The sequence below is a fragment of the Sprattus sprattus genome (assembly GCF_963457725.1).
Source record: "Sprattus sprattus genome assembly, chromosome: 8".
Taxonomy (NCBI): domain Eukaryota; kingdom Metazoa; phylum Chordata; class Actinopteri; order Clupeiformes; family Clupeidae; genus Sprattus; species Sprattus sprattus.
In genome coordinates this window covers 11,575,994-11,596,404 of record NC_137927.1, presented here as the reverse complement: position 1 = coordinate 11,596,404, position 20,411 = coordinate 11,575,994, and the positions used below count along the sequence as shown (strand labels likewise).

The following is a 20,411-nucleotide window of genomic DNA, read 5'->3' as shown; positions in this document are numbered from 1 at the left end:
AAGTCTGTCAAAAGAAACTGAAATGAAAAGCAGGCCAGGGTTGGGTTTTGACTGTCAGTTTTTTTTGAGAATCTGACAGGGAGGCCGGCTTCACAACTGGGTGCAACAAAGATACACTTACATCAATATCTTCCTCATGTGATCATTTGACTGATATCAAAACTGCACCCCAGGTGAACTCAGCTCATTGTTTTGTTGTTGCTATTCTGTGACTTCTCCAGCTTTGTGCTCAGTTTCGGTGGTGACTGCATCTCGTCTCATCTCATTTCAAAACGTGCTCTCCAACTGTGAGTTTAACCGATTTCTCTCTGGCATTCTGTGCTTGCTGTTTGCCAACAATCCAATCTTCAAAAGCGTTCTCTTTCATTAAGCCAAAACTTTTGGAAATTATTGTATCTAAGGTTTTGACTACTTTGTCAAGATGAGACGATTTTTAGGTTGATTTTTTAGATTGTTGTATCTGCAATAGCCTTCAATGTTCTAGAACCTCACCTAAAGGACTGTGTTTTCTGAAGGTTTTATGAAAATGTTACTTTGTAGTTTAAATCTATTCTCAGAGTGAATGCTGACTGAATGAAAAGACAATGATACAGTAGACCATGTTAATATACCATATAAGAGAGGTAGCCCCACCTATCACCCTCACAGCTTCTACTTGCTGCTTATCCCCCGCTGTCCTGGAACGGCAATGCAGTTAGGTTTTACATTCACAAAACTCTCTCATACTGACTACATAGGATGAGTGACTTAGAGATGGATGGCACCATTAGCATAAATGAGAGTCATGCTTAGCTGATCCAAAATTCGGGGTACTGAGCTGAGAGAATTTACATCCAGCCCTGAATGATGATCATATGACCGTCTGCTCTCTTTCAAAGTGCAAGCCTTGGTCGAGAAAGTGACGAAGAGAGTGCAAAGAAGGACACTTATTTACAATACTCATCAGGAGGTTTGGAAACGTCCGCAGAGGATATTTCTCATTTCGATAGCAGTTCTTTTCCACCAAAACCAAGCCTGAGGTTGTCCAAAGTCCAACACATAGGAAATGTTGATCAGCATGTGGTTTCTATGACATTAAAGCCGAGGGCTGCTCCATATGGACTCAATTCAGGTCCCTGGGCTGCACTAAAGCTGCTCTGAAGTAATAAATAACTGAGCTCCACAAGCCATTTCAACCTTATGGCAATGAATAACATAGCTCGGCAAATCCATTCTCATCTTATAGCTCTGAATAACATAGCTCAATAATGCATCTGCAGCCCTCGCCTCCCTTTTCCTTTCCCTTCTCCCCCCCCCCCCCCCCTTGTGCGGAATAATGTGTAACACGTGTGGTGAATCTCCAAATCTCTGGTGGGACCAGGTGTGTTATATGCAAAAACATGCAAACGTACACGACAAGGGACCGGCATGATGGTTGAGCTATGAGTAGGAACCGGACTATGCCAAAGGAGCCTTTTTTCGCGTTTTTGGTCACTGGAATCTGGGCATCTGTGGTGAAAACATATTTCATGACTCTTTTCAGCTCCATCTTCTTCAGTAGCTTCGGGGCATGTTCACAAATGGAGTCCTTGGAGATGGAAGGAATCTCACTGATCTGTAAGGATGGAGTCAGATAGAGCATGTCAACAGTTTAACACGGCCGGACCAGCTCTGAGCAAATGCTAAACCATAAACCAGCGCAGGCCGATGTAGACTTTGCGGTTGTGCGTAAACAATGGAATTTCAATTTAGACCCATTAACCCAACATAAGTAAGCTCAGCAACAAACATCTCTCCTAAAACTTTTAAATGACAGCACACAAACAGTCTCTGTGTTACTAAGCATTTGAAGGTGCAGTCAATAGTGACTGTTGTGAAAAACTGAAATGCTTCTAGACCTATAATTATGGCCTGTATCTGAATTGTTCCTGTGTCTGTTGTGCATGTTGATACTTTCTTAAACGTGTTCTTGTTTGTGCACTTGTTGACAATTTAGTATTATAATGCCTTCAGAGTTATATGATCATTGTATGTCCAGATGCATTTCTTATTTTATTTTTGTCAACAAAAACTACTATTTATTTTATTTGGCTAGTACTCCCACTAAGATCTGGAAAGAGTTTGGTCATAACAATGAAGTATCAAAGTTGTGGATAACTTTATGAACTTGGGCAGGCATTATGACATTTATAAATCAACAGAATATGGGATACTTGTGCAATTCAGTCCTCATATGATTTATGGATGCCTCTCATCATGACATGCAATCTTGCAGCATTTGACGGGTATTATTTTCACAGCCATTGATGGTAGAATCCAAATTATTCCAGCAATGCTTTCCTAAGAGGTAACATAATAAATCATGCTGAAGCAACTACGTCCATAGTGTTTAAGTCACAAAATGCACATGTTGTGCTGTTGTAGCTCACAAAATGGTAAACAGTAAATCATTCCATTTTACATTTTTAGTATCCTTATTAACACATTGCACTTTTACTCTGTGACATAAAGTTGGCTACTACCCTGATATCCTAATTTTCATCTGATCCATCACGAGAGGTCTGTTCCAATTGGAGAGGCCGTCTGGTCAGTTCTAAAGGAATTTTCATCACAAACATGACGTATCCTTAAAAAAGAGAATACTTCAAAAGGTGTACACATGTGCCAGTGTGTGTGAGAGCACATGTGTGTCTGTAAATTTAGTTTTAATTGACACAAAGATTAAAGCTCACATCTGAGAACATTTATTTTTTCAGGGAGCAGCGAAAGGAGTGATTGTCTCCAGCACCTCGCCCCACTTCTGGCTTTGGTGGGGGGGGGGGGGCTGTGTTCAAGGTTAGCAGGAGCCCCCGCTGGGCGCGTGCTGTCTGAGATGGCTCCTACTTGTTGGACATTCATTATCAAACTCTGTTTGGCCCTTTCATCCGCAGTACTCCACGGCACTCGGCGTAAACTACAGAGGCACCTTGCAGCTTGACATCCCTCCATTCATGCTGTACCTTAAACAGCATGCTGCCACATCAAAGAGGCACGGCTGCCTTTGATGTTGCGAAAAAGAAAGAGCCCAATGATCTACTAAAACCAATGGAACTTTTTGGAGGCTCTGCTCTCATCTGTCTCCATGCACCATGCTCCCAGAAACAGACGCCGTGTCCTCTGATGAACCCCACTTTTTTTGGAGTGACTTTGGCCTCTCCATTGGCGAAACTGGTGGTCACTGGTGACACTGGTGGTCTCCAGAATGTTTCGGATGCAACTTGAGACATAAACTTATTATGGAGGCTCAGTGTGGTGACTCAGTTGGATATTGCATGCTCTTGGGGTTTCACATGTAAGAAAACTCACACCAATGTATGTATGCTATGCATAAGATATGCCAGTGGCCCATGTATGGATAGAACAGACCATTAATATGTTCACATATTCATTTCATAAAGAAGAGCATCAGATAAACAATACGGGAAAAAGTAGTAAAAACACATGACCGTTGATGTCCAAAGGTATTGCTGTGCATCTTATCATCACTGGTCATTTGCATGATAGCTCTTGAAATGTTACATGCCATACTGGCCTAGAAGATGTCATACCATCAAAGCATAAGAAAACTGTTGACAAGTACCAATGATGTTAACATCTCTCTTACATAAAGAGAATCTGTCATAAAAATGTACGTCAGTGTATGCCATCTGCAATGATTTATTTATGACATGGTTATGATAGCATTATGACAAAGGGTTCAAGTAGTCTTACCAACAAACATAGTTCAGCTGTTCAGGTAGTCTTACCAACAAACATAGTTCAGCTTTACTAACATACTTCATATCATGTACACCACATTAATCAATGTAATTTATGTATTCGTCACATAGTAAGTATGCATAAACAGAACATAAACTGACCCAGCCAGTTTTGTGCGTGTTAAACAATTACCTTTTTTAAAAAGGTCATTAAGTTGTGCGAATGTCCAACAAAACTGAAAAGTAGCATCTAAGCATCAAAGTATTTCACTTCCAAATGTTCCTTTGTTGTTGCCATCATTAATCTGAACCATGATGGGGAAACTGGGCAGGAGGCTTGTTTGCTGGCCATGTGTGTGTTGACTGCTGGATATCCTAGCGCCTGGGCAGACGAAGCGCTGAAGTGATCTGAGGCTTCAGAGCTTTGGCCTCTGGTGAGTCTCAGAAAGGGCTTTCAGGCTGCCTCTGGTCCAAACACTCACAACTCACGCCCCCTCTTTGAAAACAGAGGGGGATTTTTTGGTGTTTGATGTGAGCGAGGCGACCTGTTGATTTTCTATTTTCTAATCATGAGTAATTACCAATTTAAAAGCTACAGTTATAGATGTCTGCAGGGTACGAGCCCCCGAGTACTGGCCTCCCTAATCCAGACACTGAATAATTCACAAGAATTCATAAAACGGTTTCCTCCATTAAAAAACATTTCTCTGTCCTGTTTCATGGTAGACATGTTTGCCAGATTAAACACCCACCAGACCAACCCATCTCATTCTAACTGAATAGCTGGAAGTAAAGATAATACTCCTTGGGGTTTCACTATCTTTCTGTGAGTCCCACTAATATCCTGTGAGTTACTAATATTGAAACACGCGTCCATACCAGCTCAATAATATAAAATGAGGTTTACAATGAATCAAAAATTAGTCTAGTATCAAGTCCTAGGGTTGTAGTGTCGTTATTATGTATATTGGCCTTCACTGGATCACTGTCTGGGTTGGACCTGAGTGACACCTTGGAGGGTCTAAGACCCTCTCCTTTCGGCCCTCTCCCTTCATCTTCAGAACTCAGAATTGAAATCAGAATCAGATCGGCCTGCCTGCCTACCCTGGATTGGCCCAGCCACGTATTACAGCGAAGCCTGTATAATCCAGTCAATTGTCATCTCATCAAAATGTGACCAAGCCGACCCTGGCATAAATGTCAGTAGCAGAAAAGTGATACTCACCGCTACTGACTGTCAGAGGCGTGTTGAACTTTAGCACATTGTCAGCTTGTTTCTTAATTCAATGAACTTGACAATTATTGAAGTGCCTTATTTCTTCTTTTACACATAAAAGGCTGCCACACCAATTAGATTTAATTCTTTTTCTCTCTCTCTCTCTCTCTCTTGCTCTCTTTCTCTCTCCCTCCTTCTTTTCTTGCCCTTGAGTCGACAGAAAACCGGCATATTCCAATCATTTGCATTATCCTGTGAATCTGCTTTGAAGTTCTGAGATACTGTAAGAAAAAGGGCCCACTTATCCCGCATGAAAAAAAATGTTCAAAGCCCATAAATACGCTGGAACAGATGTACATTATCATTGGATTTGCTTTCTCTCTTTGCTCCTGTATTGGTAATAGAGTACCTCATGTCCCTCTCATTCTCAGCATTTAGCATCTCCCTCTCTACAGAAGCTAGCACCCCACTGTGCCAATCCGCACTTCAAAGCTCTCTGCCTATCTGCTGGAGACAAAGCGCAGAGAACACATATGGCAGCCTCTCATTTTCCCACATTTAAGTCAATATCATTGCGCTCTCTGCTTTTTGGCAACAGGGAGATACGGCTCATCTCATCTCCACCCTCCTTCAGCCCCCCCCCCCCCTCTTGTCCCTTGGTAAGCAAATGTAACATGGCAGCCCGGGGAGGAATGAGGGCAACCTCCATTATTCTCACCTGTCAGTGTTTGGGTTTCAGGGAGACAAACAGAAAATAGATAAAGACTTGCACCTGACGACTCAAATGTTTCCCCCCGCATGGCGAAGTAGGAGCAGAAGGAAAATAAATACTGAAATCTGGAGAGAGTCTTAACCTTCCCCCAGAAACACTTGGCAGGGCGAGCTCCTCCCCTAAAGCTTTTGTGTAATTCACAAACCAAAGTTCACAATGAAGAGTCTATAAAATCATCCTTCTGAGGTTCTTTATCTAGGTGAAGGCAGGCTACGTGCCTACATGTTAAACCTACGGCCTTGAGATGAATAAAACAGAACCATCAGACATGTCAGTAAAAACAAAATGCACAGTTCAGCATGAAAAGTTTAGCAAGATGGATCCAGCTCTCTTATTACAAATGCAAGATCACGAACAAGGGTTGAACTCACATCTTACTGATCCTCTCTCAGATGTACCCAAAGAAAGAAAACTGAAACACTTCCTTATCTACAAGCGGGTCACATTTGACTACCGGATCATTGAGTCTGATACACCCATGAAACAAATTGTCACTGACCTGAAAGCAGCAGAACCACAGGTCTCGATCCTTAGGCCTGTGTGGAGATGGTGCTGGGGTCAATCTCTGGAGAAAAGGGAACGTAAAAGAGAGAATGTACTGTACCTACCAATCATCTGCCAGGAAAATCTTCAACATGCTCAAATGGACGGGAAATGTATTTCCAGTTTGACTCAAGTTTTACCCTCTCGTGAATATATAACTGATCAACCTGCAAGGTTGTTTTACCTCTGGTTTAGATCCATGTTTCTCTTCCAGTTATCCTAAAGCAGCACTAATATTACCCTTGCAGGTTTCCTCTTCTACCAGTGGTACATGCCAAGAATAAATTTGATAACTGTTCCAAAATGAAATAAAAGTTTCAACTCCTCTAAAACTAGTTGGCCTACAGTGATACAGAGAATTTGGCATCTTAGTGAACATATTTTTTTTCAAAACACACAAAGACCACAATCGCATTGAACAGAGGAGCACCATAGGGAGACACTGTGGCGCAGAGCGAGAGAAATGAAAGCAGCGGACACATTTTCAAAATCCTGCAACACCAATTGGTGGTGTGTGATATGAAGGGACAGCACCCATGGATTTGTGATGCTCTGACTTAAAAACACACACACACATACACACACACACACACACACACACACATACACACACGAAAGTACACAAAGGGAGGGGATTTAAATAGATATTTGTTTAGAGTGAGAAAGGCCAGTTGTGTTGTAGAAATGCGACACTCGGTGGTTGTCCCGAGCAGTGATAAGCGCTTGTGCTGCATATCAAAGCGTTTGCATGTGGCGAGCGTGGCATGGCGGCCAGCTGTGGTTTGGGAGATTTGGGAGCCTTGTGGGGCTTCATGGGGCTAAGCGGAACACATCTATTCTAAACACACACACACACACACACACACAGGACATGCATACACACACAGCACATGCGTGCATACACACACACACACACACACACACACAGGACATGCATACACACACACACACACACACACACACACACAAAGGACATGCATACACACACAGCACATGCATGCAATGCATACACACACACACACACACACACACACAAACACAGCACATACATGCATACACACACACACATACACAGGACACGCATTCACGCACACATACACATGCATGCACAGGGCATTCATTACATGACTATAAATAAGCAAGCACACACACACACACACACGTACACAAACACATCCATTCATAGACACAAAACATTCAACATATGTTTTCTTTACTTGAAAGGAACATTGAACACCCTCTGAGTTTTATGTTTACTTGACATAGGGGTTGGTCATATCACATTGGGATTATACCCTGAAACGTGTGTGTGTGTGTGTGTGTGTGTGTGTGTGTGTGTGTGGGACGTGACACAAAAAGTACCATAACTACAAAGAATTCAAAGAAGCCAGTTTTAACGAACAAGTCATACTTTAATGAAAGAGTTTCTCTTGGCACAGATCTGCTATCAAATAAATAAAGCAATTAATCAAAACCATCTATATAAACTAAATAAAGTCATGAAAAATATTAGGAAAAGTGTCAGAGGGAAAGGTACTGTGCTGGCTTCCTTTTTTTCCATTTACAACAAGCACCAGGCGGTGTTATGGGCGAGAGAGAGAGCACATCCCGCAATCCCATACACATGACAGAGTGGAAATACAACATTTGAGCATGTGATAGCTTGCAGACATATTTGATTTGATTCAGTCATATAATTAATATAAATAGGTGTATTCCTTCTATAAAAAAAAAAAGACCGGACTTAGCCTTTTTGCAGTCCATATAACTATTTACATTAGGGTCTGGGTAAGTCGATCTGCCAAAGTAGATTTCAAATCTGTCACATGGAACATAACTTAGAAGTGGTGTACACGTGAAAGTGGAGTCTCACTGTAAAATGCTGAAAGCCAGATCTGTGGAAATATGATACAGTTGGGTATATCTAGCCATAGTGATGCAAGGCATAGCTGTCCCCTAAAGCTGGAGAGGGTCCCCTTCAATGGTGAGAGGCACAAGACACAGGAGCTTAGTGTCTGAGCCATTGTACAAGAGCCAAACCATCAAATACAGTTCGGCAAAGGACAGCACGGGATAGACAGCAGCACATGGCACCAATAAATCTCCCATTCTGTGCTGGGAGCATAGATAGATTACGAGAGATTGTGAGGGATACTGGGGTATTGTGCTGTAGACTTCGTTCAAGCCTTTAAAAAAAAAGAGAAAAAAGAAGCTTACCACCAAGTCGGTTGGTGGTGGCAACATGGACAGCTGACTGCTAAATAGTCCATCACACGCCGCAAATAATGGGACCACCATGAAGGTGCTTCCCCCTGACTCTCGCTGTGTGGGCAGACTGGCCTCCCACACGCACACAACAGCCTGGCGACTCTGAACCAGGGGGGGCAATTTTGGTTCTATTTTCTTCGTTTACGGGGGAAAGAGGCAGGTGTGGGTGTCAACAACTCTTGTCAAAGATACCATTCCGGGCCCTCGCCCTGCCTAAACAGTTGAAGAGGGGCCGCAGGGGCCTGGGGCAGGAGGGGATCAGATGCCCCCCAGGGCAGATGCCGCTGGGGGCGGTGGAGGCACGGGGGTAGTGAAGGTTTTGAGGGGGGGTGGGTGGGGAAGGTTGGGATGGTGGAATGGGGTGCAGCTGTGCCTCTCCTGGGGAGCAACTGGAATCCCACTGGGATTGCAGCCTCGACGGTGCCTGCTGGAATGCACTGTGTGTATGTGTGAATGAATATGTGTGTGTGTGTGTGTGTGTGTGTCTGTCTGTCTGTCTGTCTGTCTGTCTGTGTGTGTGTGTGTGTGTGTGTGTGTGTGTGTGTGTGTGTGTGTGTGTGTGTGTGTGTGTGTGTGTGTGTGTGTGTATGTGTGAATTAATGTGTGTGTGTGTGTGTGTGTGTGTGTATGTGTGAATGAATGTGTGTGTGTGTGTGTGTGTATGAGGGTGAGCGTGAGTAAATCTGTAGGTCTGTGCACGCGTGTGTGTTTTTGTGTGTGTGTGTGTGTGTGTGTATATGAGGGTAAGTGTGAGTATATGTCTAGGTCTGTGCACGCGTGTGTGTTTATGTGTGTGTGTGGCTCTCAGAAGAGGCCTGGTGTGCAGCGGATTCCTGTTGGCTGAGGTAAAGAGAGCAGCAACGATCGGCTCCAGCTCTCCCCCAACGGGAACAGAGGGAGCGGACCACACAGTGAGAACTTTAAGACACTTGGCTTTGAATTTTCACACAGCTGGACTCGCAATCCTCCCAACCTGTTGACAGAACAGAGAACATGGGCAGTGTTCTCAGCCCAACACTATTTCTCCTTGCTTTCCCCTTTTACACAACTACACCCCTACCCCCACCCCATTTGACTGGACCTTAGGCAGCCAGGCTTAGATGTTTCAATTGGGTGTGATAAACCATGCCTGGACACACACACACACACACACACACACACACACGCACGCACACAGTGGCGAGGCATATCTCGTTGGATGAGCAGAGTTTCCGTGACAGTAAGCCTTCATGCGTTATGAGTTACGGGCCGCATGGAGCCTGCAGACCAGCCCTGACTGTCACCCAGCACCAGTGGAATGGGGCAGCTGGGTGCTGCTCCACCCTAAACCCCAGGCTCCGTGGCAGCCCTCCCGACACTTGTCCTGGCTGCCGAGAAACGCTTGGCACACCTGAAGGGCAAAGGAGCTGCCACAGGCCAAGCCTACCACACAACCCCACACCGAGGGATCCTCAGAGGCACCACCTGCTTCAGCCACTTCCAAGCCCAAAGCGTTAGTGCTGCTTCACCAGGGTTTTTAATCAGGTCCGACCAACATGGCAGGGTGAGCCCACTACAATTGAAAATCAAACCAGTTTGCAACGAGGCAGCCCTCTTAATTTTTACATGGGATAAAATACACTACAACATTATGTTTGGGGGGGGGGGGGGCATTTTGTCAGAGCAAAACTCGATGGATGTACGCACTTTGTTTTTAACTCTCTGAAGCACTGAGGAAGACAAACAGACAGCGTTATCTCCCTGCTTTCCTGTGCACAGCCACTCCATGGACAACAGTGACCAACACTAAACTGAACATTGTACTCTTCCTTCTCTAACAGGGAGACATAGTGGTCTTAAAGAAATACAGCTTTTACAGTGAAAACTGGGGTTGAGAGGAGGAACCATAAAAACAATAATATTAATAAAACATAGTGATGCTTCAGAGTATGGATACAAATATATCACATCAATAAAGCTTACATGTGGACATACAGTTTATCTACTGCTTAACAAGTACATACAAGTATGTAGATATTATGGGTGTGGCTTTAACGCGACATAACTGCAGACAGGTGGGATACTTAAAAAAAAGATCTGAAAACATCTGGATAGTAACAATAAATTTAATACCAACAATTACAATAATACTAGAGGTAGCAGCTGATTAGGATCTCCTATTATGACTTACGGAACTCAGCGATTTCCTTTCTTTTCCCTCAAAGACATGTCCTGTATTGCATGTGCGAGTGAATGATGTCCTGTCCATCAACTAGCTCTTGACAACTAAAGTGTCTCCAATGCGATTGCACCGTGGAAGTGCTTTTCAAGTGGTCTTCAGTGGTGACAGGGGCGCCACAGCATATAGCTTAGTGGGTTTACAAACAGGATATCTCACTCCACAACTCTCACTTACCACATACACACACACACACACACACACACACACGCACACACGCAAACACACAAATCAGCACACACATTCAATTTCATTAATCTTCATAGATTTTTCCTTCATAATAATTTGTCGGCTCCGAGTTCTTTTGCAGAGGGTATGTCCACAGGCCTCTGCTAAGGGCATGGCTTCACACAGGGTAAGGAAACAAAGGAGTGTTCTCAGGGAGGGATGGGGAAGGAACCGCACCTTCACCACTTCTCAGCACCGTCTCACTCGTCTTGTGAGTCTCTGCTGGCATTTGCTCCTGGCACGACTGAAGACCAACACTCTTAATCTGTAGCACCACAGAAGAGTCTATGGGGCCCTTAAATCTAACCCCCAGATAAAAACTCCCAACATCCAGACACTGGACCTGTGTGCTGCTTTCCTTTAGTCCTCCATCCCCATTACACACACACAGAGGGAGGGCTTTCGTAGGTTCATTCTCAGTTCTGAGGGGGGGATGAGCTGGGTGGTGGGTGGGGGGGTCTGGAGGGAGAAGTCCTCCTCAGGTGTGTGCGGAGTGGATGCTCTGAGCAGCTCAGGACTGGTAGAAGTGGTGGTAGTGGTGGTGGTGTTCGTGGTGATGGTGGTGCTCGTGCCTCTGCACCACCTGGGCCAGGCCACCCTCGTAGAGCACCACACTGGGCAGGTCCCGCACCTGCTCCCTCTCCACCACGGGGCCCGGGGCTCCCGGGGCTCCCAGAGACCCCAGGGGCCGATACTGCGGCTGTTGCTGGAGCTGCTGATGCTGATGCTGATGCTGCTGTGACTGCCCGTCCTTGGCTCTCTGCTTGTGCCTGCGGTAGGGGCCCGAGGACTGGTGCGGCGTTGTCTGGCTGGGCTGCGCTGCAGGTGGCGGGGCCCCTCGGCTCCTCATCACCCTGCCAGAGGAGGGCTGGGCTGTGGGTGTCCTGCCGTGGGTCTTGGGGGAGCGCAGCGCATGCTTGCCCGAGTCCTGGGCCCGTGGGGGCCGGGAGCAGAGGCCGTCGCCGGGAAGCGCGCCCTCCACGGCTGCATGGGAGCGACGGTGGTGCGGGTGGGCATGGCCATTCTCCGGCTCGTGGGAGCGGGACCGCGTCTGGTTTGTGGCTCGCACCGCCGCTATTGCCGGCACTGGCTCAGGCTTGGCTGGCTCCGTCGCCGTCGTCGGACCTGGTTCCCGGACAGAGAGAAGTAACAACACCACAATTTTGATTTAAAAAGCAAGCCGAGCTTGACATGAAAGTCTCATTTGACCGCAACCACCAACCCATCTTTTTTATTACTAACCACTAAACAAGCGCCACAGGCCCTTGATCTGCAAAATGGTCTGTATCTGCTTTAGACATTACATTTTCTTGGCGAGTGCTGAATGCTCTTATTCATTACCCATGGCTAAGTCCTGTCATCCTGACCCCATGAGCAGTAAAACACAATCAATAAACAGGGCAACTTAACACTGGAGAACAGCTGGCCACTAAAAAGCGCATTAATAGGAAAACCTGGCTTCTCTATTTCTGCTTGCTAGATGCTTGGGTTTGGTCAGTTTTACTGTAGTTTGAAGGGCCCTTCTGTCATCACAGTGCCTTCCTGACCTGTTCCGAAGCGAGACGTGTAGTTCTCGATCCCGGCCAAGTCCAGGTAGTGGTTCCGCCGTTCCAGGTTCTCATCCACACAGTTGCGAGGACAACCCTGTTGGTTGTGATGGTCGCTATGGTGACGCCTGGAAAGATAGGGGTGAGGGGAGAGAAAGGAAAAGTAAAGTGAGACAGACGTCACAGGAAATATTCCATCTGGACTGTTACCCTAATCATACAGTCACAGGAATTATGAATATTAAAGCAGAGAGAGAAATAACATACATATTTAACATTAAGAAACAAAGCTTTGTTGATGTGAATTGAGCTTCTTTTGAATGATATCACTTTCAAAGTCCAGATTTTAGCAACACCACAGAATTCAGATGTCAGATGTTCAGTACCTAAGAAGGGCACGGGACTTCTTGTCTGTACTTTTGGGTTCTTCAATGCACTTGTCTATCTTCTGTCTAGGGTGGGGAGTGTCTGTGAATATGAGAGAAGGAGACCATAGGCGATTATCAAAGAAAGCAGAGCAGAGCAGGCTTCAAACACATGCGCACAAACACACATACACACACACACACACACACACACTCACACACAGGCCCTGCCAAAGAAAGAAACCTTTGTTCCCAAGCTTTTACTTTGAAGATTTATAAAAGAGAAAAAAACAACAATGCTTCATTTATTCTATTTTCAAACCATTTTCAACTACATGGCCTCATAAAGTGTAAAATACACACACACACACACACACACACACACACACACGCACACGCACACGCACACGCACACGCACACACACACACACACACACACACCAAGAGTTTCTTAATGGAGAGATCTGATGGTGTTCGAAATTAGCATGAAGACAGCCAACATTTTCAAAAGAGGCCTTAACTTTGATTTGCGTGACTGTTATAAATAGCCACAATAACATAAACAAACAGAAATACCCCCCCCCACGCATACTTCTCCTTTCTTCCTTCCTTTTTCCCCCAAACTTTGTTTACTGAGTCACTAGTTGGGAAAGCTAAGTGAAATGTAGATGTGGCTGTTTGAACACTTTGAGTGAGAGGAAGCTCTGTGGAAGCTGGGAAGGGGCTGAGGAAATCAAACAGAAGATGTGGCCCTCTTAAGGCTTTTTTTGGAGCATCTGAGAACAATGGGGGGTTCTCTCTCAGCTCTGTCACCATTCCCATCATTAAAAATGAACCCCATCGTGCGTGTGGGGGGTATGGGGAAGGCGGTGAGGGGGGGGGTACACAGACAGGAAGCTGACAAGCCTGAAGCATGTGACTGTCTTCATAAGAACAAAAAAGTCACTGAATGCACTGACACATTTCTATCCCCTTACACCCCCCCCCCTCTCTCTCCATCTTCCCCAACCCCACCCCCTTCTCTCTGGCTCTCTGTCTACCTGTGGTGCCTTGCGTGCAGGTCCTCCACCTCTGAGTGGAGTCAGGCGCGACTGAAAGCTTGACCCGGAGCGTCTTGCTGTTGTGGGGGGAATGGTTCACGGAGGCGTCCACCACCTCGTAGATGGTGTGCAGGAGGCTGGTGATGTCCTAGGGGAGACAGACAGAGAAGAACAGAGCATGAAAGAGACCACTGAGGCATTTTTGCTCTCTCCTCCTCCCTCCATAACGTTCAAAGGCAGTCGCACAGTCGACTGATGCAGGTAGCGAGTTAAACCCTAAGGGGGTTAAGGACCACAGATTAACCTCAAACAGGGGAGTTGTGGAAATCCTTTACTTAGAGGCCTTTTTAAAAGAGCATTACCCAATTCCTTAATACTAAAAAAACACACATAAGTCCTGTAAGCAGTTTCCTTCTGAAGGTAATTGGCCCTCTGCTACTGCTACTCCCCCTAAGCCGCCACAGTGGTGAAGCACCCCGACAAAATTAATCGGAAATGAGGCCGCATTTCATGCCTGTGAGGTCCCCAACCACGCCTCAGAAATTTCCGGGCACCTCCCTCTCGCTTTCCTCCCTGACTATTAGCATAAAGGTCTATTATGATCTCTATAGGGACGGACCTCACGTAGGGTTTCAGATACAGATGTTCAAAGGCAAAAAAGTTTCTGTTGCTTTGCAGAAAGCTTTGAAGAGGTGCACCAGGAAAAAAGATTACCGATTTTTATCCATCATAATTTTCTTTTCTTTCCTTTTTAAAGCCTGGCATCACCCCGTTGTCTCGTGTGCCGTTGAACACCACGAGTCGGAGCCAGCGCCTCTGAGATTGAACTGCGGAGGAGACGACGTCAGTCTCTCTCTCCGTGCCGTTTCAACTCCCTCTCAAAAACACACGGCCCTTCTTCATAGCGCTCTCAGATCTCTACAACATACAATCCAGCCACCAAAGTAGCTTAGAAAGATTGGGGGGGGGGGGGGGGGGGCGCAGAAGGAAATGATAAAAAAATAACCCAGCTATTTCATTCTGAATTCATGACTGAAATATCTCACTGTTTCTCCAGTAGGCATTACTAGGTTTTAGTGGTGGATGGCAGACTGTGCCCCTCTTACCTCTCTGGTGACCTTGCCGTTGTTGTCAAAGTCATAAAGGGTGAATGTCCACTCCTGCCTGTTATCTTCCTCCACAGACACAGCACACTCCAGCTCCTTCACAGGACAGTCAGGGGTTAGTTATGCCTTCTCACAGTGCACTCTCATTACACAATATTACATGAATACAACCACTTAGGGCTGCTCTCAAAGCTCTCCAGTAAAGCTGTTATATGGGCATTTACCACATGAGACAAATACAGAAACAGACTCTGTGTGTGTGTGAGAAAGAGAGAGAGAGAAAGAGAGAGAGAGGAAGAAGGGGAAGAGAGAGAGAGAGAGAGAGAAAGACTGTGCATATTTTTTGTCACTCTGAACCCCTCTCTCTGGGCCAGTGGAGGGCTGTACTTACTTCAAACTGGAGTTGTTTCTGAGTGCCGGCAGGTGGCTGCAGCTTCCTCACCTGCATCTTCCCCTCAACGCAGCAGCTATCCTGCTTCTCAGGAGGCAAGGCCACTACAAGGAACACACACACAGCCCTATTAGCAACGCATTACATTAACACTATGCAATACATCTACCACGAGGATTAGTGACACATAGCTACGATGGCTACTAAAACTGTTGGTAGCAGTAGCAATAGCAGGTACACCATTTCATGACAGACCAATACATCCTATGACAGAGTATATATTGTATATAACAGTCATACTCAAGTAGCGGCCCGCTGGCCTTTTGTGGCCTGCGGGGTGTCTATTAATGGCCCTCGAGCTGTTTTGAAAAGTTTTTTTAATTATTATTAATTCTCTAAAAAACTCTTATTTTGAAACCGCGCGCCGCGATCTCAATACGAGGATGGGGGTTGCAACGATAAACAGATAGCAATCACACCATATCAGCCCAGGTTTGAAGCATTGGCCAAAGAAAGCAGAGGCCAATTCTCCCATTAAAGGGGACATGTGAGAAATGTGAAATAGTTTGGTAAACAAAGCACAAAAATTAGCTGTCTGAAGGCTATTTGTTTAATAACATGGTTAATAACAGGGTTATGTTTGGTTTTATTTAGTTATTTATTTTAATATATGCCCAAATTAAAATTATATTTTTATTTTAGGAAATATTTTTGTTTTTAATAAAAAGGAAATGTTATGTTAAAAAATGTTGTAAATGTTATACATACGTTATGTTATGATACGTTATCGGACGTACACGGTCCCAATAAATGGCCCCTTGAGTCACTGAATTTTTTTTTTGTGGCCCCTCATCATTTCTACTTGAGTACCCCTGGTATATAATATACTATGCCATACAATATAGCTTCCACTAATGTGAGGCATCACATTGTAACAGTTGTTACTTGACAGAGGTGACTTTGGTAGGTATGTAGGTTTGAAGAAAACAAAGTAGAACAAGACAGACTGTTATCCAACAGTAAAACAATAATGTCTGCTGTAGAGGGGAATGAGAGAATATGCTGGTACCCATGCCAGCAGAATTCCCCCCACGGCCCGAATCTGCAATATTCAGCAGATATTATCAGGCCAACTGAATCATTACGTAAATGCAGGCACTGCCATCTTTCCCACTGACGCTGTTGTACACAAAGAATCTGTGCTGAATCAGTCCAGCCAGAAGAGAAAAGGTTTGCAGACACACTGAATATGTCCAATAACCCCCCCACTCAAAACCCTCAGCTTTGCCAAACGCCTTTCTGCCCTGCTTGGGTTTCTGCCCATCCACTCGATGCAAGATGGAGATGTTAGAGCTGGATGCACACCCCGTCTAAAATCCCCCCCACACACACACACACTCTCACCCCGCCTTTCCCCCTTCTCTCTCTTCCCCACTTTGAAGTTCCATTCTCCAACCTTTTGGACGAGGATCAGACCGGCTGTAAAACAGAATCACTAATTAATTAAGCAAAGTCAAAATCTGAAACAGTGTTTGTTGTGCGAGCCAAAGGAGCAGACACAACAGCCCCCGTTTTTCTCCCAGCTCTCCCCTGATCCGCGTACATCAAAGAGGACCTGTCCTGTCCCTCGGCAGCGAGAGAAAAGAGCGGGGAGAATGAAAGGCGTCGTCCCGGGGAGCTTTTTACCGACTTTTTTTTTTTGTAGAGAGGGGAGAAATAATGTCGGGTCCGCGTCTTTTGATCATGCGGGATGCTCAAAGGAAACATTGTGCGGCGGGCAGAGTCTGCTCCTGCGGTCGGGAAGGCTCATTCTGCTGATGCTTATCCCCGGGGCTAATGGGGATCCCGGAGGAATACAGTAATCTGCCATCTCTCAGCCACAACCCCCTCCCACCACCCCAATCTCCCCAAAAAATCCCATCCTCCACACCCTTCCCCACCCCCTGCTCTGAGCCCCTCCATCCCTCCACCTCTGCTGCTTGTACTGGGTCTGCTGGAGATGCCCCCATGGCCACTGACGAAGGACTGGCTGCTGGGCAGATTTGCAGTGGATCTGAGCCTGGAGATGATTTGAGGCGAGGAGAGATGAGATGAGACGAGAGGCGAGGCGAGCCAATGTCGGCCACAGCCCTCCCCTGCCAGCCCCGTCAAGCACCGTCTGCTCCACGCCCCCGCCAATCGGCTCTGCATTACAATGTCTGATCCCGAAGAGTAAGCCGCTGCATTCTAAAACAGGCCATACCCTCTCTCTCTCTCCTCCCTCTTTCTCCCTATCTCCCTCCCTCCCTTTATCTCTCTCTTTCCTCTACTATCTCCCCTTCCTCTCTCCCCGTCTCCCTCTCTATCTCCCACTCTCTCTTGCAAAAATGTACAGTTTTTGCCCAAAAGGTCTAAAGCTTCTAAACTAGCCTCTGATGCTCTTCAGCTGTCTTCCAGAGAGAAATATGGGACGCGTAATAACTGAGATGTCACGACTAGCGCGTCAGGTTTTTCACCGTGCCTTGTGTTTGCGCTCAACACACACCTGGTTTTCTGCCCCTGAGATGAAGGCTGTGTATGGAGAGTGTGCTTCCACGTGCCTCACATAGACGGAGTATGCCTGGGGTGTGATCAGCCAAAGAAACTTGGGTGCACACACGTCCTACAAGCCGCAGAGGAGGAGGGGGGGTAGCATCTCTGGAACTCTTTTATCTCTCCCTCCTTTTCCCCCTTCTCCAGCTCTTACTTCTTCATGTTCTTTTTTTCTCTTTTTCTTCTTTGCTCTCATCTTTGTGAATTTGCCAGCAAGCTGTTTTTTTTAATCCCCCTAAAACTTTCTTTGGAAGTGCACGCTCAAGCCCCGAGGAAAGGCTGATTTTCTATACGTGCTACGTGCTACATGCTGGCCACTCTGTCGTTTGAAAACTATTCTCCCCATCTCTTTCCACTCCATGCCCTCCCTCATCCTCCCATCCTTCGTTTCCAGCAAGTTCTGGAAGTGGAAGGAATGAGGGGGGAGGTGGTTGAGTGGTTCCTTTTTTTTTTTTTTTTGTCATGTTCTTGATTGAACGGGCCGAACTGTCAGATGTGGTGAGATATGACTACGCCGAAGCAGGTTCACAAGTGGGTCAGACAGCGCCGAGAGCGCGTTATCAATAACTGGCACGAATCATTAGCATTCCTTCTCTTTCACTGTGTTTTCCCCCCCTTCCTTCTCCTCCTGAATGTGCTAAACGCTCTAAAATGTGCGACTGATCAATGCTTTAATGCTGAGGCACGGCAGCAGCAGCGTCAGCACCAGAGGGGGATATAAAGCATCACTTTCATATGAAGTCTGTGCTCATTAGTCTGTCTGAAATGCATAACAAAGGCCACTTGTCCTGCTCCATGAGCGAGTCTAACACTCCAAAGGCCTGTGAGCAACACGCTTAGCATCTCGCCGCCAGAAGTGGGGCAGAGGGAAGATTCTGGCAGACAGCTTAGACAAACAGCATCATCAAGGATAAGGGTCCGGGATGAGCTCCACAGTAAAGGCTTTATGGAATATAGAGCCTGTGATAGTGCCTGACACCCGCAATCTTTAAGCAGAAAGAGAGTGAATGTGTGAGTGAATGAGGGAGGGACGGAGAGATGGAATGAGGGAGAAAGTGAACAGTCAACAAGTGAGTGATTGAGTGAGTGGTTCCAAAATTGTTAGCTGACTTTCCTTGCATCACAGTTGACCCACAACCATTCCGTTCATCACAAAGGCCTCAATGCAATTAACTCGCCAGTGCATTAGCTACTACAGCCAAGCAATTACAGCTGTGCCTGACCCCAAAGTCATGTGGAAATTAGCCACTGGCAAGTGGCCACACCCAGAGCTGATCAAACACTGGTCATATTGCATGACATTTCAACACCAGTGAGCTCTGCAGAATCCGGGCCCTGCTCTTGCTCTGCACTAATCGCATTGTGTTTATTAATCTTGGGCTTAACTGGGTGGCTTTTTTTTCCCTTTCTTTTTTTTTCTGGGCCAATCATGGATGTCCCTACCTGACCTCTCATCATCAGTCACTCTGCTGTGTGTGTGTGTGTGTGTGTGTGTGTGTGTGTGTGTGTGTGTGTGTGTGTGTGTGTGTGTGCTCTCCTCCAGCTGGAGTGAGGGAGGCAGAGACAGGAGGACCCTCGCCCCACTGATCTCTTAATCCAGGGTCACACCACCAGGCCAGGGAGGAGAGAGGCATTAATGGAACTTCTCTTTAAAAGACGGGGAGGAGGGGAGATGGAGAATGAAAAGTGAGAGCTGTGTGTGTGTGTGTGTGTGTGTCTGTGTGTTTGTGTGTGTGTGTGTGTGTCTGTGTGTGTTTGTGTGTGTGTGTGTGTGTGTGTGTGAGCATTTGCGTGTGTGAGCATGTGTGTGTGTGAGCGTGTAAGTATCCGTCTGTGTGTGGGAGTGTGTAAATCTATGTGTGTGTGTGTGTGTGTGTGTGTGTGTCTGTGTAGGCCTGTGTCAGGGCTGGAGATTCAACATTCATCTAATCAGCACATTTTGGGGATTAAGGGGGGTGTTGGGTGGCAGGGAAAGATGTGACAGCCTACCTTCTAAGCGGTAGTGTTCATCGCTGATCCCTTCGCCACAGGCTGCATCCAGGGGATCCTATGGTGTGCCACACACACACACACACACACACACACACACACACACACACACACACACACACAGACATACAGAGAGAGAGAGACAGAGTTAGAGTTGCATTTCAAGTCTTCACAAAGCAACATCCCCACACATGACTCAAAACCCTAAAACATTACACCACCCTCACCTAAACATAACGCAATGACAGCAGCAACACACACCGCTTTTGTGTGTGTGTGTGTGTGTGTGTGTGTGTGTGTGTTCATGGATAAGTGTGTGTGTGTTTGTGTGCGCATGCATGTGCATGTCTGTCTGTGTGTCTGTGTGTGTGTGTGTGTGTGTGTGTGTGTGTGTGTGTGTTTGCGCATGTCTTCAATGCCAGACACACAGACATGCGAGAT

General features: G+C 46.1%; 1 protein-coding gene across 1 annotated transcript in view; it reads right to left on the bottom strand.

The window, feature by feature from the left end:
* Nucleotides 1–7,638: 7,638 nt before the first annotated feature.
* The window catches only part of nkd1 (NKD inhibitor of WNT signaling pathway 1), a 34,374-nt gene continuing 21,601 nt past the window's right edge, over nt 7,639–20,411 (bottom strand). Inside the window, exons 4-10 of the mRNA XM_080844161.1 lie at nt 19,971–20,028; nt 15,411–15,514; nt 15,020–15,115; nt 13,914–14,061; nt 12,895–12,976; nt 12,509–12,636; nt 7,639–12,086 (exon numbers count right to left, since the gene is read on the bottom strand). Coding sequence (XP_080700287.1) covers nt 11,473–12,086; nt 12,509–12,636; nt 12,895–12,976; nt 13,914–14,061; nt 15,020–15,115; nt 15,411–15,514; nt 19,971–20,028 — 1,230 coding nt within the window. The 3' untranslated portion in view covers nt 7,639–11,472. The remainder of the gene's footprint in view (nt 12,087–12,508; nt 12,637–12,894; nt 12,977–13,913; nt 14,062–15,019; nt 15,116–15,410; nt 15,515–19,970; nt 20,029–20,411) is intronic.